At 37.2% G+C, this 24,541-nt stretch overlaps 1 protein-coding gene across 16 annotated transcripts in view; it reads right to left on the reverse strand.

Annotated features, from left to right (window-relative positions):
• LOC131037062 (uncharacterized) overlaps positions 1 to 24,541 on the reverse strand; it is a 136,511-nt gene that overhangs the window by 30,382 nt on the left and 81,588 nt on the right. For 15 of the 16 annotated variants that reach the window (XR_009372213.1, XR_009372212.1, XR_009372220.1 and 12 more), the window contains 3 exons: positions 3,531 to 3,847; positions 3,387 to 3,420; positions 3,125 to 3,195 (listed from right to left, as the gene is read on the reverse strand). Coding sequence is in view for 1 of the 16 variants with exons in the window: in XM_059219580.1 (XP_059075563.1) it covers positions 3,125 to 3,195; positions 3,387 to 3,433; positions 3,531 to 3,576 (164 nt within the window). In the remaining 15 variants the exon portion in view is untranslated. Of the gene's footprint in view, positions 1 to 3,124; positions 3,196 to 3,386; positions 3,434 to 3,530; positions 3,848 to 24,541 lie in introns of those variants that run through there. The other variant, XM_059219580.1, reaches the window with a different exon arrangement.

Below are 24,541 nucleotides of genomic sequence, written 5' to 3' on the forward strand. Positions count from 1 at the left end.
ATAGAGAACCATGTCTTGGATCCAGAAGGAAATACCAATACGAAGAACCCCTAAAAAATCCAGTGGGGTCAACCAAAGGCATCACCAAATAAATCACAGCCCGCATCAAAGTCAATGGAAGCACCTCCTCCACCAGGGAGTGATAGCGTTAAAACTGCCTTGGAAACAAAGTTAAAGGATACACTTCCTCAAATGGGCACTGGCAGTACTTAAGCTGCATCGGAAGTAACTAAGCAGAAAGATTTTTCAGGTATTATGTCTTTGGGTGTTGAGACAAAACTCTCAGAGATTACAAATGAGGTTTAAAGTGCAAGGGTTTCAGAAAATAACTAGATTGTCATGCATAGGAAAAGGAAGAAAAATGAGGTAAATTTCAACATGCAACTATGCTCCCATACCAAGCGTTGAGTGAAATCATAGATTGGAAGCATTTGTATTTCCCCCATTTTACTCGGAGATGTTTTGTGTTTAGTATGCCCCTTGTTAATGGGCTGGCTTTTAGTCAAATAATGTTTCAGGGCGGGTTTGTAGTCTAGTTAGGCCTGGCTTTGACCCAAGATGGGGTGAGATGAAATCTTATTATCAGATGTAAAAAATACTTTATTATCAATAGGATGGGTGCAATCCCTATGCTGCCATTTAGTGATAAAAAAAATTAAAACCCATTATAATATAAATGTATTTAAATTTTTGATTGTTTAATTTATTAATATTTAAATAGTAAATATATTATAAGCTCGTGATGGAAATAAATTTTGCATCTATCACGAGCTTGTGTCATGTCCCCTTTTGCTAAAAATGGGTTTTTGGTCAATATTAACCCATTTTATTCTTCTATCGTTTAATCAGACAAGATTAAGGGGAATAACTAATTTAATATTTATGAATGTCCAAATATTTTCAATATCAAAAGAATATTCAAATATTAAATTAAATATTTGGAAACACTTAGTGGGGAGTTGGATTTTGTGTCCTAATGGGAAGTTTGAAATATTTCTAATTATGACTTTCCCACCAAGAGTGGAATGGAAAATTGAAATATTTCTAATTAACGATTTTCCCACCAAGAGCAAATTTGGAAAGCAAGAGTGGAGTGGGGAATTAAAATATATCTAATTAATGATTTTTCCACCAAGTGCAAATTTGGAAAGTAAGAGTGGAGTGGAAATTTTTAATATTTCTAATTAATGATTTTCCCACCAAATTGACCAAGTACAAAATAAATACAAAGCATATTTGGGAAAATTGATTTTGATGCCATTTCTACTTCTCAATTTCTCACTGTATGAACTTCATGGTTTGTAAAATTCTTCAGTGGACGGAAACCCATTGGATATTGGAGGCTTGTGGACAGAAGCCCATGAGTTTCAGGTGGATAGTGGACGAAATCCCATTGTTCACATAGAGCAACTTCATCTAGAGGTTACATTGGAGCTTCAAGATTTCAGCAGTTTTCAATTGTTTGTGTCCAGGGCTTTATTGATGTTGTTGCAATGATTTCAGATATCTTTTGAGGAATTTTTTGCTGTTATTAATCTTGTACGAGATCATATGCTATTTATTTTCAATTTGGAAATCAAACAATATCAGTTTGTGATGCTTACAGTGGCCTTGGTCATATTTAGTTGTAATAGTTTTTTATGCGTTTTGCTTACAAAAATGTCGTTTGAAGATATTAAAGTTGCTACTGTAATAGATCAGTTTCAGACCTGATTACAGGATGCACATATCAGAAAAATCATTTTCAGTAATATTCTATTAAGTTCCCCCTTTTTGTGCAAGAGTAGCTAACTAGTTTGGGTGTTCTCAGTGAAGTTTTGCATAATATTGGGAATCTATTTGCCAGATCTAAGAGTAATATTAATTTTTTGGATGAGGACATTACATTATGATATATTTATTATTTATTATATATTTGTGTATACATGGCGAGTTCCTTAAAATCTCCTCTGTGGGCTACAGAATTGCGTCGCTAGCATTTTTGTACAAAATTTCCATTTGCAATTTTTGTCCACTTGCCAATATGGGAGAGGAGGATGGAGGTTGAGGCTTCTTCATTTCCGCCCAAATTTCTAGCATCGATAGATTTCTTCATTTCTGCCCAAGATTCTTGCATTGATAGTTTTCTTCATTTCCACCTGAGAATGTGTATCAAAGGCCAAATGCATTTGCTTAAAAAAGCCCTAGTGTTGTTCTGTACGAATTCTGGGGTGCATTAGAACATATTTTATAGATTTTATTGGAATTCGCCATACAAGAAATGCAGCAAACCCTATGACAAAGTTCACAAGTATATCTTGCAGTTGCTTTTAAGGCATTTTGTTGGTTGCATAGTTTCCTCCATACTGATTTGTCAGTTATCCGCTCCATTATAGAAACAAGTTCACCAAGAACTAAATAGAAAAGGATTTATGTAGTTGGTTGCAAAACTTGACTCAACAGAGACCTCTGCTTTTCAAGCAGAGGCAACTGACCAGGTGGCAGCCTAAATACAGGGACCTTCTCTGCATATGTCAGCCCCAACTTAACAATCAACTATGTTGTGTCACACACTGCAGGGCAGTGCCACACCAACAGAAGAACCAACTGTACAAATTCGAAACAGTGCACCAACTACATGGTAACTGCTCTCAACTTCCCCCTATCACCTATCCATTTGCCATTCTGTCTAGTTTTCTCAGTTTGAAGGAACAACTTTGTGCAGTTCCACATCACTTCACAAGGGTTCACTTTGTAGTTTGTACATAGTTATCTTATGTATAAAATTATGTTTCAGTTTCCATTGCTAGCATTTATACTTTCTGAGTAAACAGTTTCATCTTCTCCTACCAACATCTGATTATATCATAATCTTGCACATGGTGGGATGATTTGGAGAATAAGAATAAATTACTGCAACTGCTTTAAACTACAATAGTTATATAGAATAAACAATTAATGAATTGCAATTCATCATATAAACCAGCTTCAAAGTTTATCTAAATTAATCCCTTTAAAAATTATTTGAAATCGTTGATCTCCTCTTTAGAAAATAAAGGATAAGCTTCGCTTTGTCTACTTTAAATAAAAAAATTGATGCATAAAGCTAAAAGTTCGCTTCTTTGCTATAGTGCAAACAGCTTACAATTTTTCTATCTTTTTTATCTTCTGATCTACTTGACTTGGTGGAACATCAGCAGCAGCATCAATTAAGGCCTGCCATCACAGGCATGTGCCTCATAAGAAGACTGATGTTAAATATGTCAAAGATTAAATGGGTAAATTGAGCTAAGGTAACTAAAATTCTTAGTAGCAGAAACAGCTCTTTATTTTGCTAAAAATGCAGAAGGCCAATATATAGCATATAACCAAGTTACAATATATGTGTAATTATGAAAACATAATACCTGAAGTTTTCCCAGAGCATCATCAATATTGCCCCTGTAATTTAACACTATGGTATTATCATTCGTCTATTTCCATAATATAGTCATTAAAATGTATAGCAGGAATAATATAAAGAACATCAAAAGCTAAGAACATATGATTACTTCTGGGACCGAGTTTTGGTGGATGAAACAACAATTTCCCCATCATTATTGATTCGATTTATTCCCTGTTTGACATCACTAACAAACTAATTATACAGTACAAGGGTAACATACACAGGAAAGATCAGACCTGAGAAAGAAGAAGCATATTTCTATAATCAAAATTTAAAACAAAACCTTTACCAAGGAAAATACAAGTAGCTTGGCCATACATCAGAAAGTTAAGTAACAGACCATTTGTGATATTCTTTCTCTAACTCCCATAGGCAGCCAACCAGCAGCCATTACATTGAACCGCATATCCACCTTCGTATTCACTGTAAAATCCCACATGGAATGTAGAAAAATGTATTATTAGCTTAATAGTACAGTGGACAAGAATAGTGATTCAAGTGCAGCAATCCAGACTAGTCTCAGATTTGATACAAAGCAAAAAAGAAAAACGTGAATACAAATACAAAAAGGCTGTTCAAACATGCATTTTAAGTTGTGAAATCATACCATAAAATCCAGTTGGCAAGGTCAAAGGACAATATTCCACACCTGGATTTCATTTTTGTTAATCGCTGGTTGGGGTTTGGGTACAAATTCGAAGTTTGAACACACAATATGGCAGATTTTTTTTCACAGGTTCACACACATATAGGTATATGTATATATACATATATACATATATATACTTACACACACACACACACATGCATATATGTATATTACGTATAAATGTAGATGTATATACATATACGCATGTGTATATATATATACATACAGATATACATACATTATACATATACATGTACATGTACACATATATATATATAGGTATATTATATTATATTTAATAATTTTTATAACACTAATATCATATATTATATTTAAAATGTTTATTATTGAAATATAATAAAAGTTGACATACATAATATAACCATCCTTATATTAATATATATAAACATAATATTATAAAAAAATTGTCCATCCATATAAACATAATATTTCATTGATACAAACTTCATCATATAAGTTGAATAAGGGGACCACCACTATAGAGGATTGAGATTTAAATAGCAATCAAAAGCTAAAAGAGAGTAGATATTTATAGAAGATCGACATTGGAAATTGCATTGTTCAATGCATAAATAAGCCTTCATGCTAGAGTCATTTCATAGCAGCGGAGCAGTGAAATTGTTTTTCATGCTTCCAGTCCACAGCAGTTGTATTTTCATCAGCAACCACCAACGGTATGTTTTTATGCAGCACTGAACTTCTTGGTAGCAAGTGTAATCTTTATCAACTCATCAGAGCAAGTCACATTAACATTCAATAGAGCAGTGGCTTCCAGCAACAACAAATTCTTTTAAAGGTGTTAAATTTCCAGAGTCCATAATAATGGATAATGAATGTTTCCAGATTTAACTGTGCAATAATTTTTCCATTAACATTTTGGATCGCATTCTGTCATCCATCATCAGAATGTAGAGAGCAAGAAAAGAGAATTTAAAATGGTAAATTGCAGACCACAGGTAACGAAATAGACGAAGGGAATGAGGTAAACCAGCTAATCCCTTGTGACCTCTTGGTTCCCATGTCACCTCACTCCCTTCCTCTAGTTAGTTAGCTGTCGTCTGCAATTTTCCATTTTAAATTCTCTTCTCTTGCTCTCTATATCCTAATGATTTATCATGGAGTATGATCCAAAACCTAAGTTACCGATTCAGGTACAGGTGTGGATACGGATACAGGTGCGGAATCACAGGTACCGCAAAAAAATTCCTTGGGTACGGATACGGGTACACACACACATGACACATTATTTATTGATAAATATATATATATAAATTTATTAATAAAATAATATAAATATACACATGTATGTATGTATATGTATATGAATATGTATATGTATATGTATGTGTGTGTGTGTGTGTGTGTGTGTGTGTGTGTGTGTGTCTATAAAATTATAGGTAATAAATTTAAAATGAGCAATAAAATAACATTAATATACTAATATGTTTGAATATTTAATAAAATTAAACACAAAACAAAATAAATAATAAATTTAATTTAAAATATTAATAATATAAATATAAACATATTATATTATATATTTAATTTAAATATTTTCAAATATTAAATTTTAACATTAAATAAAAAACAAAAGTAAATAGCAGATGACTGATTTAAAACATATAGTATAAATAAATTAAATTTTATTTAAAAAAGCAAAAAATTAAATTAAAGATGAGACTTCAAAATAAATTTTGTTTGAAAGCGAAGATTTTGCAGGCAGAGGCAAGACACTCAACGGAGGCAAAGGGAGGCAGATGATTAATTAAATTTTTTTGTAAAAAAAATTATGCACACAAATTCCCCAAATCTGGGCCGCACAAAGACTGGACCCGGACCCAAATCGAACCCAGCTCCGGACCCAGGCTCCCAGACCCGTACCCACTATCTTAGTCCAAAACATTGATGGAAAACATCTTACACAATTAAACCCAGAAACATCCAATATACAACAAATCCTTGTCAAATCTCTATCAAAAGCACCTATTATCAGCAACAATATTTCCCAAATCTCAACGAAGTTGCATTCTATTGAGCAGATTCAAAGAGACTCCTGACACCAAGAGGGTTGAGAGTTTCTATTTTCAGAAAATCCATATTTTCATACAAAAGCAGCACTTGAGTTCTTATTTTTCTTGTTTTGATGCAATTTCCCTAAGGATCAACCTTGAGACCCTGGGTACTATTGATGTGTTTTTTACGCACATGCAAACACAGAATAAAATACCCAAATGTATCTTACCCTCTCTTGAACAAAGTTACTCAAGTGCTGAAGATTGGCTTAGGATCACTTGAAACAACTCCAAGGTTCTGGTATGTCAGGTCACGACGTGTGGATAAGCACAGTTGGTCGTTGTGAATACTGTTTCATCAAGGGGCATTTTTGGTTACAAAAGATTTCATGAAGTACTTTACGAATGATATGCGATGAAGTTCTTTCCTAATACTACCAAATGTTTGACAAAAAAATGGCAAAAGATGAGGGTTTAGAGAGGTTCTAAGCTATCCTAAGAAAGAATGGATGAAGACGACATTGGTGAAACTCTACCAGTCTAGCATCGCCATACATGAACAACTCCACTAGAACTAGTGCAATCTTCTAAGGATCTTTAAGGGTTTTCAAATCATTGCTAAGCATAGACACCATTGCTTGAATGCATATCAATGATTGAGCAACAATTGAACTTAAGCACTATCAATGATTCCAGTTGACCACACAAGGCGCACTTACAATCAGCAAGAAGCTACTGGTATGGATTACGAGTTTCACAATACATCAAATGCAACATTCCATCATTCCATCTAAATACTTAAACTAATATCCAAGATTGACTTGAGAAGATAAAGAACCATGCAATAAGCTTCAAAGATTGAATAGAAACACCATAACTTCAATGTTTTATTAATCCAATAGCCAAACAACAACAACTCTTCAAGTCCTTCTCTTATCACTCTTGACTTCTAATCAAAATCTCTATTTCTCTATTCACTATTCTAGCACTATTAACCTTTACAAATGAAATGAGTGGAATTTATATAATACTCTCAAATACAATGAAGGGCAGAGATCGAATGGAGATCAAGGGCCAAGATTTTGCCACCTAAACCCTAATTAAGGTTTGATACAAATGAAACCCTATCTAGATAGACATCATCATGGAAACAACCAATGAGAAAATAGCATTTGTCGACACGAAAATCGAGGAAGCATCCTCCAATGAGAAAATGAACTGCCAAGTAGGATCATAACAAACTGTCTTCTAGAATCTTGTTTCCTTTCTCACGTTCCTTTCTGGCACATTCAATGAATCTGGTCACTATACCATCTATCTATGTCATTGGGATCTCAGGCAAAGACTTCAGTTGTTCCTCCATGTGCATGACTTCTTCGAAAGCTTTGACGATGGCATTATCCCATTCAGGTTCAAGTTCTTGAGTTTTGCTTGCTAAAACCACAAACTCAAGCATATCATTCAACTGTTCCCTAGTGATCATTCCATTAGTCCCATGGAAGATGACTATTATCCTTTCCTCCAACTCTCTAGCTTCTATGATCGTTCCTAGATCAATCTTTCTCTCTAAAACAATTTGTGCTACTTCCACTATCTTACCATGAATTCGATGCATATCATCTTGAACTTGACTGCATCCATTTCCAATCTCCTCAAAAATGACTCTCTTAGTTCGAAGTAGACTGCTCCATCGTAGAAAGCTAGGTGTAGATCCCTCTCTTGTTATCTTCTCTCTTGACAAAACTTCTCGGGATGTTTTCCTTATTACTTGAAGCACTGGAATGATGACATCTCTAGCACGAGCAAATGCTTCAAAGGCTTCTATGAGGACACAATTTCTCCCAAGAACCTTTATGACTGTATCTAGTGTCTTCATTGTGCCTTTCATGAACTTGCTAACTCTAGTGTATGCATCCTCTATCCATGTATCCATCAATTGTGCTGAATTCCTCATCTTCTCCATATGATCAACTAATTTTGGAGGAAGCAAGGGTGGTGGTGTGGTTGTTGGACTCTAATGTCTTAATGGCTGCTGAAATTACTGGACATAGTTCCTCCACGCACTTATCTCTTTTTCTAATCTTCTATTCTTTTCTATTTCAGCTCTCAACATGTCATTAACTGCTTTCAATGAATCAGTTGCATCACCTATAGCTTGCTCAGAGGTGAGTGGACCCAAATCAATAGTCTCCATATCATACTCATCTGTTGTGATTTCACCTTCATACTTCTCAACCCTTGGAGTAGCTATTTGCAACTTCCTTGATCCCGAATCATCTCTAATCACCTTGGACATTTTCGTAGCTTTCCTTTTCTCGATGACTTCTTGAGTTTGGCTTAGAAGACTCGCTATATCATATGTTTGCTCTTCCTCAACCACTATCACTTCTTGAGCTAGTCTTTCTTTTAGCCATTCCAAAATAGAAGATCTTCCTTCTTGAATTTGTGCTTCTTCATACATTTGCTGATCTCTAGGCAGTGAGGTAGTCTCATCATTATCCTCTTTTTCGCCTCCTTCGATCTCTTGAATGAGATGGGTGAGATCTTCTTGTCCTTGAGACGATTTCTCCTTGCCTTTATCGTTGTGAACTATAGATTCTGTTGATTCATTAGCTCCTTGACTTAACTCTTTTTCTATCCTTTGTTCATTGTATCTTTCATCCAGATTTGGTTCTTCTTCATGTCTGGAGGAAGGCTGACTTGTATTTGATTTGTGCTTCTTTCTTGAGGGCTCCTTTTCTCCACGATCCTCCTTTCTCTTGGATCCTATTGAGTTAGATGGTTGAGGAGCACTCACACTTGCGCTTGCCTCATTTTCATCATCTACTCTTTCTTCTGAGTGGAATGTTAGTGCTATATTCTGTTCTTCCAATTTCTGGTGTTGTATGTCTATCCATATGCGGGTGTATTCTAAAACTGGTTTCATCAATTCTTTCAAGTCGTCTGTTGATGAAATAGCATCGATCAGATGAAGAAATCTTTGCCAAGAAATATATATATATATATATATATATATATATATATATATATATATATATATATATATATATATATATATAATTAATTTATATTAAAAGTTGATAACTATATGTCATCGGGTTAACAATGAATAATATCCGATTGCATTTTTGTTTTGATCGGCGACTTGCTTAACATTAGTTAAGCGTCGATCATATGCAATCAGGTTACTACACCCGATAGCTAAGTTACCGGTTCGGGTTCGGATTCGGGTACGGATTCGTGGATTTGGCAAAAAAAAAAAAAAAAAACTTGGGTACGGGTACGGGCTCGTCCGTACACACACACACACACACACACATATATATATATATATATATATATATATTTTAATTATATATATATACCCATATACTATATATATGGTCAATATATACAATCCATACAAAATAAAATATACAATGTAACTTTCCATACATAAATCATAAATCCATAATTATTAATTGCCAATGCCAATAAATATTCATATATCGCAAATATAATCAGTAAACTAATAACTAAAGTCTAATATCATATTCGCAATTTACAAAAAAGATAATATTCAAGTTTCAAGTCTTTTTTTAAAAGTCATAAAGGGGCAAATTAGAGTTTTATTATAAAAAAACTATTTTAAAATGTCTTTTTTTATTGTTTTTTATTGTTTTTTTGACCCGTGGGTCCCGTTTTTGGGAAACCACGGGCCTGGGTTCACGCAGGTCCTCCTAGGTTCACCCGGGTCCTCCTGGATTCGACCTGGGTTCCACCCGGGTCCTTCCCGGGTGGCCGGGTTCCCTGTGGGTCCTGCGACGCAAAACCCACAGGGAACCCGACCACCTGGGAAGGACCCGGGCGGAACCCAAGGAGAACCCGGGGAGAACCAGGACCGGGCAAGAACCAAAACCGGAACCCAGGCCAAAAGGGGAAGAACCGGTAACTTAACCCGATAGCATATTGGTGTCGATTCATAATGAATCGGCACCAATATGCTATCGAGCTATTAACCCAATAGCATACATTGCAGATTCACATTGTTATCGGTTGGCAATACCGATCGTTTGGCATAAACAAAACATTGATCGTTGTGTTAAACCCGATAAGCATACACCGATTCATATCGGTTTATTTGTAGAGGCACAATTAAGAGATGCCATGGACAGGCATGTCTCCACGTTGTAGAGACATGTCTGCCCATGACATCTCTCTTGTAAGATATATATGTGCCTGTTATTGTTATCCAAAGGACATCGAAATTATTAATGTTCTTTCTCCACCATCTACAATACATAGAAGATAATTAGAAAACAGAATTGATATATACTGTGAGAAATATTTGCATTGCAATACAACATCATTATACATACCTTGATTTTGAATTGAAATTTGAAGAACTTTTACATGGTATCAGAGCCTCGATAGATCGAACCTGAGGCATTCAAATTTGTGAAAAATTCAAAGTCAAGAAGATATCTAACATCACATTTCTTCAAATGGCCAGCACTATCAGATTTGAAGATAGACTCGAAGGAGGCGACAATTTCTCAGCATGGAAATTCAGAATTAAGATGATCCTAAAGGAAAATAAAGTTGAATCATTTGTAAGAGTCAAATCTAAAGAACCTGAGAATGACCCTAACAAAACAACATGGATTGAGGGTAATGAAAAGGCCATCAAGATCATAATTGACGGAGTGAAAAACAATATTATGCCAATCATAAAGAAACATGAGACTGCCTATCATATGTTCAAGACACTCGAAAATGCATTTGAGATAACCAATGCAAGCAGAACCTTGGCTCTAAAAAGAGAGATAAATCATATAAGTATGATAAAAAGGGAGTCAATCAATGCCTACTTCATGCGGATATCTACCCTAAGGGATGAACTAGCAACACTTGAATAAGAAATCCAAAGCAAAGAGTTAACACTCATTGCTCTAGATGGGTTACCTAGTGTTTGGGAAATGTTTGTTCAAGGCATTAGTGCAAGGGCTAAATATCCAAATTTTGAGAGGCTAAGAGCGGATTGTCTTCAAGAAGAATCAAGGTTGAATAAGAAAGGGATCAAGCATAAGAATATAGATGAAGATCTTCAAGTTCTAAACACCAACTCCATTAAGAAAAGAAAGAAGAAACAATTCAAGAAGAGGAAAGGACATCAAAGCAAGAATACCTCCAAGAAGGATCTCTCTCATATTCAATGCTTCAGGAGTGACAAGTATGGGCACTATGTTGCTAAATGTCCTAAAAGATCTAAACAAGCTGCATTTGTCAAAGTTAGAAAGTCAAAGGACGAAGATGATTCTGAGAAATATGTGTTCTACTCAGCACTTTCAAACCAAGTATCAAACAAGGCTAACTCATGGGTGATTGACAGTGGCTCATCCAGACATATTACATGGTTCAAAGAAGTGTTAGACTCCATGATAGAGGAGACCGATGAGGAAGTAACAATCGGAGATGACTCTACATATCCAGTCAGAGGAATTGGAACCTGCATCATCAGACTAAAGTCAGGCTTATCATTACAGCTTACAGGAGTACTATATGTCCCAGGCATCAAAAGGAACCTAGACTCCATCTCAGCACTAGAGGATAATGGGTATAGGGTGACCTTCATAGACAACAGAGTGTTGGCTTGGCCAAAGAATTCATCCATCAAGAAAGCCAAAACCATTGGTCAAAGACAAGGTTACTTATATGAGCTATGCACAGAGCCCAACCTGACCCTAATCCATGAAGTTGCAAATGCTAATGAAGTTTGGCATAGAAGACTAGGTCACCTGAATTTCAGAGCTTTATCATCTATGGAAAACCTTGTCACAAGTTTACCCAAGTTAAAGCAATATCATTCAGGGGCATGCAAGGGATGTGCCCTAGGTAAAAATACTAAGGGCTCTTTTCAAAATAGTACTAGGAAAACAAGTAATGTTTTAGAATTAGTCCACTCTGATGTATGTGGACCTATGTCAGTACCCTCTTTAGGGGGATTTTTGTATTATGCAATATTTGTGGATGACTACTCTAGAAAAACTTGGATCTACTTTCTGAAATGTAAAGAATCAAAAGAGATCCGTAATAAGTTTAAAGAATTTAAAACCCTAATAGAAAACTTCTCAGGTAATAAAGTTAAAACCCTAAGAACTGACAATGGGGGGGAATACACCTCAGATCTATTTAAAGATTTTTGTAAAAATGTTGGGATTAAGAGGGAGTTTACTGTACCTTATAATCCTCAACAAAATGGGGTAGCTGAGAGGAAAAATAGGACAATTGTAGAAGCTGCCAAATTTATGCTTCTTGATTAGGAACCTAGATACCCATCTTTGGGCAGAAGCCTCCTGCACTGTTGTGTATATCCAAAATAGATGTCCTCACTCCCATATTGAAGATAAAACCCCAAAGGAAGTTTTTACTAAAACAAAGCCAGATATTAGCCATCTTAGAATATTTGGATGCCCTGTTTATATCCATGTACCTAAAGAGAAAAGGTTAAAACTAGAGCCTTTAGGAAAAAGGGGAATATTTGTTGGGTATAGTGAAACCTCCAAGGCCTACAGAATCTACATACCTGGTCAGAGGCATATTGAACTTAGTAGGGATGTAATTTTTGAAGAAGACTTAGCCTTCATAAAAGCCCAAAGTTCTATAGAACCTGAAGTCCATGTTCTTGCTCCTAGCCTAGATGAAAATCCTGCTCCTAAGTTTCAGAGGGAGAATCTCGAGGAAAATGAAGGTGAAATTCAAAACCCACCTAGAGAAAATCTCAAGAAAAGACCACTATGGGCCACCAAAACTGTAGAAGAAGCTCATAAGTATGCTGCCCCTTCAGGAACCTTCAGAGAAAGCAAAAGGCCTAACAGATTCACCAGCTATGTTGCCCTCATGAAAGACCTTTCAAAAGTTGAACCTACCAATGTATCAAATGCACTTAAACATCAAGTATGGAAGGATGCCATGTCTGATGAATACCAGTCCATTGTAAAAAATGATGTTTGGGAGATTGTTCCCAGGCCAACTGGAAAATTTGTTGTATCTTCCAAATGGCTCTTCAAGATCAAACATGATGCAGATGGCAGCATTGAGAAACACAAAGCCAGATTTGTAGCCAAAGGGTTCTCACAAAAGGAAGGAATTGATTACGAAGAAACCTTTGCACCTGTGGCCAAATACACCTCAGTAAGAGCAGTCTTAGCCATTGACGCAGCAAAAGGATGGAAAGTACATCAGATGGATGTAAAGACGACATTTCTTAATGGAAAGATTGCAGAAGAAGTATAGCTAGAGAAACCTGAAGGATTTGAGATTCATAATGTAGAGTCTCATGTGTGTAGACTCAAGAAAGCTCTTTATGGGCTTAAACAGGCTCCCAAGGCCTGGTATGAAAGAATTGATACTTATCTCACAGGGCTAGGTTTCTCAATGAATGATGCAGATCCAAATCTTTACTATAAACAAAACAAAGGTGATAAGTTGATAATGATTCTATATGTTGATGATTTGTTAATCACAGGTGAAGATCACCTCATAGATCAGTACAAGAAAGACCTTGCTAAAGAATTTGACATGAAGGACTTGGGACTCCTTCATTACTTCCTAGGATTAGAAGTATAGCAAAATTCTGATGGCATCATACTAAACCAGGGTAAGCATACCTTGGACATTTTGAAGAGATTTGAAATGTTAAACTGCAGACCTATGACTTCTCCGATGGAAACAAACCTTCATAGACTTAAGTAAGCAGCAGCAAAATCACAACCCACAGATTTTACTCTATACAGGCAAATGATTGGGTCCCTGATGTATCTGGTAAATACAAGACCAGATATCTGTTATGTAGTTAATGCTTTGAGTCAGTTTATGTGTGAACCAAAGGAGATACACCTGGTAGCAGTAAAACACATCATGAGATATCTACAAGGTACTTTAAATCTTGGTCTCATGTATAAGAGAGTTGATTTGGATTTACACGGATTCATAGATTCAGATTGGGCTGGAAGTGTAACTAACAGGAAAAGCACCTCAGGATGTTGCTTCAATTTAGGTTCATCCATGATATCCTGGATCAGCAGAAAACAGTCATCAGTAGCATAGAGTTCCACTGAGGCCGAGTATATTGCAGCGTCCATGGCTGCTCGAGAGGTAGTATGGCTTAGGAAGTTGCTTGTAGGGCTATTTGGTGAACCAATGAAACCTACAGTTATTCATTGTGACAACCAGAGTTGCATAAAACTCTCAGTGAATCCGATGTTTCATGACAGATCCAAACATATTGAGATTCCATACCATTATGTGCAAGATATGGTAGACAGGAATGTGATCCAGTTGGAATACATTTGTGCAAGGGACCAGACAGCAGATATTCTTACCAAACCACTTTCCAGGGTGAAAGTTGAGCACTTCAAAAAGGTCTCGATATGATTGAAAGGTAATTTGCTTCGTAATCCGTACTTATATATTAATAAAGATGTTTATTGTGTAAACTTCTTTGTCATGCTATGACTTTTATGGGCTCCACCCCCTATGTACATTTCTAAGAGGTGACGATCTCTCAGATAATGGACACTTGCATGTAGACATTATAAGGTGACGATCTTATAATGATCAAACCATATATCATGTGTGATTCCTGGTATGTTATGGATGTGCCATAATTATATTGTGGTAAAGACATTTTGAAATGTCAGTGCACATACCACAATTTGGATAAAATGAGGATTTAACTATTCTCGTGTTTTTATCCTTAGTATTGCTTGCTTTGCAATACTGATATCATGTGATATCTTGTCATCACAAGTTACTGTGGTGAACTTTTGTATCACGTGTTTAGGTGATACTTCATGTCACGTGCTTAGGTGATATGATTTTTGTATCACGTGTTTAGGTGATACTTCATATCACATGTTTGAGTGAGATGATCCTCTATAGAGTGAGATTATGAGACTCCATAAGGAATCCTGACCATCATGAGAAATGTGATGCTAGATATGTTGTCATTCATCTTCCCGAGCTAAGAGGGAGTGTCGATGAAATAGCATCGATCAGATGAAGAAATCCTTGCCAAGAAATATATATATATATATATACACGTATGTATATATATATAATATATATAATTAATTTATATTAAAAGTTGATAACTATATGTTATCGGGTTAACAATGAATAATATCCGATTGCATTTTTGTTTTGATCGGTGACTTGCTTAACATTAGTTAAGCGCCAATCATATGCTATCGGGTTACTAGACCCGATAGCATATTGGTGTCGATTCATAATGAATCGGCACCAATATGCTATCGGGTCTAGTAACCCGATAGCATACATTGCAGATTCACATTGCTATCGGTTGGCAATACTGATCGTTTGGCATAAACAAAACATTGATCGTTGTGTTAAACCCGATAAGCATACACCGATTCATATCAGTTTATTTGTAGAGGCACAATTAAGAGATGCCATGGATAGGCATGTCGTTGTGGAGACATGTCTGCCCATGACATCTCTCTTGTAAGATATATATGTGCCTGTTATTGTTATCCAAAGGACGTCGAAATTATTAATGTTCTTTCTCCACCATCTGCAATACATAAAAGATAATTAGAAAACAGAATTGATATATACTGTGAGAAATATTTGCATTGCAATACAACATCATTATACATACCTTGATTTTGAATTGAAATTTGAAGAACTTTTACATCATCAACCTCTATGTCAACCCACTTGATTTTAATCTCTGTCTTCTTTGGCGTAGGCTGCCTGGAGATATTTGCCACTATCTTGAACTTGATCGACAACATGACACAACTTGCATTTCCTAATGAAATCGAGAGATAGCCTAGAATCAGAGAAACGAGAATCGCCCAGACTCGCCCAAACTCGACGACTTCGGGTCCGAGCAATGCCTCCCGAGTCTGCAGAGCTCAGACTCGGACTTCGCTGAGTCCAGGAGGCAAAATCACCAAACTCACCGAGTTGGCGAGTTTGGCCTAAAATCGCCAAACTCGGCAAGTCCTGTGCCTGAAACTCGGTCGCCGGTTGGGTTAAATAAAATGGCAAAAAAAAACATTTTAAAAAGTTTTTTTAACTTCTTTTTTTGTTATTTATCCCTAGCCCCTAAAAGTGAACTTCATTTCATTCACTTCCAAAAATAGGAGTAAAGTGAGTTGTGAAGAAAAACAAGGGTGCATTGAAGAAAAACTAGCAAGGAGGAAGCTCAAGATTTCTTCCATTTATCACATTGGGGCTGCATTGTGTTTGGATTTGGTGCATCAAGAGTTTGATAGGAAGAGTTTGCAGCTCATTTCAAGCTTGTTGTAAGAGGTAAGATTGTTTTTTTTTGAGATTTTTTTGTTTCTTGTATGCAAAAATTCCAAATTCTATTCATTTATTTTGAAAGTTTTACATTTTCTTCCAAAATCTTTTGTATGTTACTATGTAGGGTTGTATGTAGGGTTTGTAAAAAAATAAAATTTATTGTTTGACTAACCCTACAATTTTTTATTTTTTTAAATTTACAAACCCTAAATTAGTTTTTTTTTTTTTAAATGTTCAATGAAAATGAATGCACAACAAAGAATGAATGTATTAATTTCTTTTTGTATTTGTAATGTTTTATTGCAGCAAACTTCACTTTCTTATTTGCCTCAAGTTTCACAAAACTATCATACAATGTCTTCTAGTTCTTCTCTACCCCCCATTCAAAAGGACCCTGCTTGGAAATTTCATGAGGATTTTTCAGGGCAAAAAAAGGGGCAGACAAAGTGCTTTTTTTTGCAAAACAATATTCCATGGAGGCATATATAGATTGAAATACCATATTGCTGGTGTGCGTGGGCATGATGCCGACCGATGCATTGAAGCAACGACTGAGGCCATACGCGAGTGCAATGTAATGGTTGAAGAAATTGAAAAGAAAAAGAAGCAAAAGGAGGATCTCACGGCCATTGGAAGAGGGGCAGCTTTAGGGACACATTTAGGTTGTGTTGGAGGGCCTTCTTCCTTACCTCCATATTGTCCCACTCACTTTGCTGCTGCTGGTGCTTCCACTTCTTCTTCTACAAGTGCCACTTCTCATGTTCCTAGCATTGCCAGTGGTAGTGGGAGTGTTAACATTGGACCTAGAATTCGTAAATCTAGGTTGGATACCTTCTTTGCGCCTCGCACTACTCCTGGGTCCTGTTGTGACCATTTCACACATAGCCCCATTAGAATGGGGACCCCCTCTTTTTAGCTTTTGTTTTGCTTGTTCTTCTCTCTGCTTTTAGGGTTTTGAGTGAGTGAGTGGTTTGTCTGGGCTAGGGCTAAACCTTAAGGGTCCCCTTTTACGTTATTCAAGCTAAGTCCAGTCAAATTTTGGAAAATTGTTAAAGTGTCTTCTTGAGGAATTGAGATTGTTGAAATAAGGTAAGCCTGTCAGGGGAGTCAAATTGGTCTCAGGTTAAGTCTAGATTGAAGGTCTTTACGGTAAGGTCCAGTTGTTTCCTGGTCTAAGTCAGTTAAACACAGTCAATGAAGAAAGTGAGTCTAGTGGGCTAAGTTGAATAAGTGAGGAAATAGATCAAGAGCCTGATAATGCCAATTTCACTCCTGACCTTCTCTGAGGGCCCAGGGCGAAAATCCTTGTAGACTGGATTTCCTTCACAATTTTGGCTAAGTGTTGAGATGTTTTAAGAGGATTTTGGTGTGTTCTTGCCTGAGGAAGTTTTGATGAATTTTTTTGAAAGCAAAATGATCCCTGAAATAGAGAAGTCGCTCCTGACCTTCTCTGAGGGCCCAGGGCGAACTTCATCCTAAAACACAAATTCTTGTTTTGAGAAGGCTTGCTAACTGGTTCCTCGCCTTGAGAATGACCTAACTCTGCTTTGTGAAGTGATTGGAGACTTAAATTTTGAATACTTTAGCAAGAAAGGGTAATTTCGCTCCTGACCATTGCTGAGGGTCCAGGGCAAAAATGTTATTTAAGGCATTTTTGTCACTGACTTTTCTAATTTGTTTTGTGCAGGGTCTCCAGGAGAGATGATTGGACGTGACTTGATGCTTTTGAAGATTTGAAGGCATGAAAAATGATGAATTTTGAAGGCTAAGGGAAAAGTCGCTCCTGACCCTCTCTGAGGGCCCAAGGCGAAATTTTGATTTCCCTCATCTGGTAGTGAAAAAGGACCAATTGTTGGGCATAAATGGAAAATGAATGACTTTCTCCATCCACCTGAAGGAGTTTTAACTTGAAATGATGAAGGATCTTGTTGGAATCATCAAAATCGCTCCTGACCCTCTCTGAAGGTCCAAGGCGAAAAAACTTATTAGAGTCATTCCTGACCTTGTTTGGTCAAATTGAGATATCAAAGGCATGATGGAGGATGAAATGAGCGTGATAAAGTGTCCAGACTTGATTGAAGATGATAAATTGAAGGAGTTCTGCCCAAGGGGAGTTAATTCGCTCCTGACCCTCTCTGAAGGTCCAAAGCGAAATTCTTTATATGCACATTTTTAGACCTTTCTTGGACATGAACTTTTATTCATAGCGTGAAACAAGATGAAATCTTCCCTAGCAAAGACATTTCATGATGAAAAGTGAAGCATTTTGGTCTAGAAGGCAAAATTCGCTCCTGACCCTCTCCGAAGGTCCAGAGCGAAATTTTCAAAAGGCACATTTCTTGCTAGGTCAAAGTGATTTTTATGATTGGAATAGATAAAGGCAAGTGTGTTTCATCTATTGAATATAATTTGGACGATGAACAAGGAGGCCATCAAGCCAAGTTTAAAAGTCGCTCCTGACCCTCTCTGAAGGTCCAGGGCGAATTTCTAAGTTTCTCTCCTTTCTTTGAAGAATTAAGACAAAATCTTGCTTGAACGAGTGAGAAAGGGTGTGTTTTGACCGATGAAGATAATTTGGAGGGCTAACAAAAGATGGATAAACTTGAATTTGCAAAATCGCTCCTGACCCTCTCTGAGGGCGCAGGGCGAAAAACCTAATATCCAACTTTTTTCTCCAAAATTGAGCAAAGCTAAGCCTAGGCACAAGTTAGAAACGGTGTTTGAAATGCCTTGAAGTGGAATGGAGATGCTAAGAGTGCAAATTTTGATGACAATAGGGAAAATCGCTCCTGACCCTCTCCAAGGGTCCAGGGCGAAATTTCCAAGAATTCTCACTTCCCTTGTATTTCGAGATGATATTTTTGTTTCCAAGACTCAAAAGGGAGTGAAGAATGATATTCTACGCCTTGAAGGTAATTTGAAGTTGAAGTCATCAAGAATTGGTGCAAAAAGACTCAAAATCGCTCCTGACCCTCACTGAAGGTCCAGGGTGAAATTTGCAAAACCAACAACTTCCCTTCAAGATTGCGTTAAGGCAAGGTTGTGCTAAGGTGGAAAGGTCCTCCAAAACGTGATGAACAAGGATTTACCTCCAAAACTTGATGATCCTAGCCTAAATTGCAAAAGTCGCTTCTGACCCTCACTGGAGGCCCAGAGCGAAAATCTTTGAAGCCCCTATTTTGCATCGCAAAAGCAAATCAAGCATGCATAGAATGAGTGAAGGAGATCATTGCTTACCCCACAAGGAGAATTGACAATTAAAAGATGAAGGATTAAGAGCAAAATTGAAAAATCGCTCCTGACCCTCTCTGAGGATCCAGGGCGAAAAAATCCTAATGAGCACTTTCCTCCTAGAGATCAAATGAAATCAAACTCACAACTACAGTTAAAAATGCCATTTAAATGCCTAGATGAAGTTTTGGACGAAAAAGGGAGGTATGCAAGGACTAGATTGAAAAATCGCTCCTGACCTTCACTGAAGGTCCAGGGCGAAGTTGGTGATATCTTTCATTTTTAAATTATTGAGAGTTAATATTCCTTAAAATGATCGCCAAAATTACTAATTTTGAGGCATTTGGAAAATTAAATTTAAATTCGCATTTAGTAAAAGACATTTTGGCATTTAATAAATTAATTTTAAGCCTTAAAAAATCGAACTTCTATCTTGGAGGCATTTAAAATTAATTTTTTATTAAATTAAAATTAAATATGGAGCGCTTGAGGTCTTATTTTTATTTATTTTACCAAGTCGGCCTAGAGGGAGCAAAGGGGTAAGTGCTCTATATAATAGGGATGCTTTGATCAAGTTTAATCATTCATTTAATCATCCTTTTAAGTGTGAAATTGGAGAGCTGATTGAAGGTGCAAAATCTGGTTTGCTTGGAGCGATTTTCTTTCAAGTGTTGAAGACTAGAAGGGAGTGGAATTGATTCTTTTGAAGGCTAAAGGAGGCGCATTTTATTCAAGGGAGAACTTTGATCTACATTTTGCCTAGCGAAATTCACCTATTTTTGCATCATTTCTTAGAGTTTAATACTCAAGAGGAGCTATGGCGAAATCATCTTGACACCATTGTTGAAGATTTGAATTTTGAACTTTTGTTTTGAAAATTCTAAGTTTGGCATAGTTAATTAGGAAATGATAACTCAAGATTTATCATGAAGTTTCCTAATTAAAATCTTAAATCTTCCTTTCTACTCTATATTTCTACACTTCAAGATATATTACTAATTGTGAAATGTTATGTAGGTGTCAAGATGGCGACTCCAAAGGCGGGAGCATCTACTAGTCGCCCGGCTCTCATGAAGGAAGATCAGAAGAATGAAGAATTAGAGACCAGGATCGTGTCCAAATGGAGCAATATCGGAGATACCAACTTGGGAAACTTCAATATGAAGGAGTTTCGAGAGGTCCCCTATATTGGCAAGCCATCACCTGTCGCGAAGAGAATAATTGAAAGTGGCATCATCAAGGCGGTCGGTTTCCCTCCAGCAGTCCAGTGTCATGAACTGATGATCGAGTGTGCCCACCATTATGACTCACAATCGAGATCGATCGTATCCAAGGAAGGAAACACTTTGGCTTACCTTTCAGAGGAGGCTATAAGTGAGGCTCTCCATCTTCCAAAGCATAAAGATATGATTTACAAAAGCCTAGAAGGAGCCAAGTCAATGTATGAAGATGATCCCAACACTTGCTTCAATCTCATCAATAAGAATTGGTTGCTCAAAAGTCGTCCTCGCTTGAGCAAGATTCCCAACACACCACATAGGATCGACTTCCAGGAGGAGTACAGAGATTTGATAACTTTGCTCAATCGAGTTACAGGGGCTCCTCAAGCCTTCTACTTCGAAAAGTGGATGTTCTTCTTCATCCAAGTGATAGTCCAAGGAAAGGGAATGATTCATTGGGCTAGAATTATTAGCCATTGTCTGGATGTGCAGTTGAGAAGACTAAGACCTACTAAATCATTCCACATGAGCTCATATGTCATATATGCCCTGATCAGGAGTTTCGAATATGCAGGGCTACCTCACAGAGGAGTGATCGGAAGAGGACCCGAAGAAGTGAGAGTTTGTGACTCTTATGTTCATTTGCATCATCCTCCTAGAGGTGACTACAAGTTAGTCAATGATACCTTCACGATGAACATCACTAGGATATTGCAAGGCGGGATCCACAATCGACTATCTCTGGATGCAAAAGAACTTGTGAAGAAGTATGGTGCATGGTTCATCCAGTTTCAAAAGTTTACATATATCAGAGTTCATGGGTGTCCTTCACCTCCCTACATGTTGCCGAGGTATCCGACAGACAGGATAGTGCTACTTGAGGTGACCAGATAGTTGGTAGCTTATGCAAAGGCATTCAAACACAAGCATGGAAATGGAGTTCCCGTGCCCATCGTATTGGGGAATTCAGTTGAGGTATGTCCTAATACTCAAGCCTCGGAAGATGCGGAGAAGGAATTGGCTTTATATTCATTCACATTCTTTGCCTCGAGGGAGAATTTTGATCCTCATGGTTATATGGAGGAGACATTTGGCAAGAAGTACAAACACGAGTTTCAGGTAGAGGACTTTTGGATGAATCTCTCAAGTGATTTAGAAGTGAAAAGAAAGATGCATTCCAGATTACCTTTAGAATTTCATCAGGAAATGCAAAGTTTACAGAGTAGCCGATCAAGCTCAGGACAGTGGTAGACATCTCCAGTCGTCCTCTGACAAAGAAGATAAGAGAGTGAAGATAGATTGGAGCGAGCCTGAGATTTCGGACTTGAGAGCTTTGATGGCTCCAGTTTTGTCATGTACTCGCAGATGGGTGGATGTACAACATCAGAAGTTAAGAGAACAGAACATACCAATGACTTTTACTTTGGAGGAAAGGCCAGAAGAAGGAGGAGCGAGCGCAAGTGAAGACAATTCTCATCCCAGAGGCACAAAGAGGAAAGAAAGACCTGAGAAAAGAGAACCCTCCAAGAAGAAGCAAGAGGCCAATCGAGATCGCCCATCAGGCACATCTTCTCGACATGGAAAGAAGGCGAGTCAAGCTGAAGGTCAAGAGAAGATGGTACCTGAGATTGATGAATCTATGGAATCCATGGTACAGAATGATAAACTAGAGAAGGGACAAACACCTCAGCATTCATCAAGTCAACCGCTACAAATTGATGAACTACAGGAGGATCAGGAAAATGATGATGAGGTGACATCTCCTCTCCAAGAAGATGAATCGTTACCTAAGGAAATACAAGTTAGAGAGACAAGATCCGCCATTCCGGATTGGTTAAAAGAGAAACTGACAAAGGTGATTGTGATTGAGGATGAAGAGGATGTGATCGACTTAGAGAGTCTTATAGGAAATTCTCAAGAGGTAACGGAGAAGAAGAAGGCCACCAAGATGTCCAAGGTGATCACAGATGAGACAGGATCCAGGAAATTGCAGATAGCTACGCCAATAGTGGACAAGTATGAAGGTGAAATCCTTGCAGATGAGTATGATGTAGAGACATTTGAGCTTGGTCCACTCACTACTGAACAGGCACTGGATGAGGCAACCGATTCATTTGAAGCACTTAAAGACAAACTTAAAGAAGAAATGGAAAAGAATAGAAAGCTTGAGAGAGAAGTCGGTGCTTGGAGAGGCTCCTTTAGTCATCTTAATCAGCCCTTGAGACGTCAAGATCCGGCAATATCTCCTGTGCAAGCACTTCCCCTTGAATCAGTTGGCGAGGCAGAAAGAGTCAAGAGCTTGGTTCATCTTATGAGCTCTTGGATTGACAAATCCCACACAGTAGCCATTGAATTTACAACAAGAATGATGAAGACAATCCACCGAGCTATCCAGGTCCTTGAGATCGTCCACAACCTAATGATAACGGTAGCCACTTTCGCTCACACTAGAGATGTTATCATTCCTGTTCTTCAAGTAATCAGGCAAACACCAAGGAAGATCCTAGCACAAGAAAAGATAATGGATGGAGGAGCTCATAACCTACTTCAGTGGTCAACTCTACTTCAGATGAAAGAGGTTCTTTTTGAAGACGTCAGCACCAAATGCAATCAAGTTGAAGGTGTCATCCATCCAATTCAAGATAAGGTGTTTGAAGTGTTGTGTACCATTCTTGGCAGGAGGATTGAAGTTGAGATGGATGTGGACCTCCAAGAGTTGGAGGAGAGAGTCAAGGTCATCTTTTGCAAAGATGAGAATGTCATCATAGATGAGCAACGGGATCTAATGTTCACTACTATGCTCCTGATTGAGAAGATCAAAGAACTCGAACCTGGATGAGAAACGGCTCTTCTCACTGCCTTTGATCAGGTTATCCACTTGGAGGAGCGAATGAGGAATCTCCCCGAGATTCCTATTGCTGAGATTGAAGGAATTGTGTCCAGATTTGTTGCATATGCTAAGAAAGAGCATTGGAAAGGGAACAAGGATCTAGAAGAACGGTTGTTATAGAATGATGTGGCATCTTAATTATCATTGGTCTATGTTTCCTCGATTTTTGTGCCAAATAAATATTTGGCTATGCATTTAATAATGTTCATCTAAAAAGGGAACTTTTTGTAACAAACCCTAATTAGGGTTTAGGTGTCAGAATCTCAGTCGTTGATCTTCTTTTGATCTGGGCCGTTCATTGTAATTGAGGATGCTATATATACCCTCACTCATTTTCATTTTGTCATTAGATATTAAGGAGATAGATAATAGTTAGAGCTTTGGAGAGAAGAAAGTCATTTTGTAGCAAGATTGAGTAGTGAAGAAAGAATTTCGAACAATTGTTGTCTATTTTGGCTTTGAGATCAATAAAATATTGAAGTTATGGTGTTTTATTGCAATTCTTGTGGCTATCTTCATGGTTGTTTACTTTCTTGAATCATTCTCAGTTGAAGTAATATTTAAGTTTGAAGGACTAAGTGTTGTGCTTGATCTTTGGTGAGATTCACGTTCCAAACCACTAGCTTCTTACTGATTGTAAGGACGCCTTGCGTGGTCAACTGGAGATATTTAGATTGCTTGAACCTTCAGTCATTATTGAACTATTAATATGTATCTTTATGGTAGTATCTATAATTCTTGATGATTTGAAAATCACTAATCACCTTAGAAGATCGCATC

Source organism: Cryptomeria japonica, chromosome 4 (genome assembly GCF_030272615.1).
Source record: "Cryptomeria japonica chromosome 4, Sugi_1.0, whole genome shotgun sequence".
NCBI lineage: Eukaryota > Viridiplantae > Streptophyta > Pinopsida > Cupressales > Cupressaceae > Cryptomeria > Cryptomeria japonica.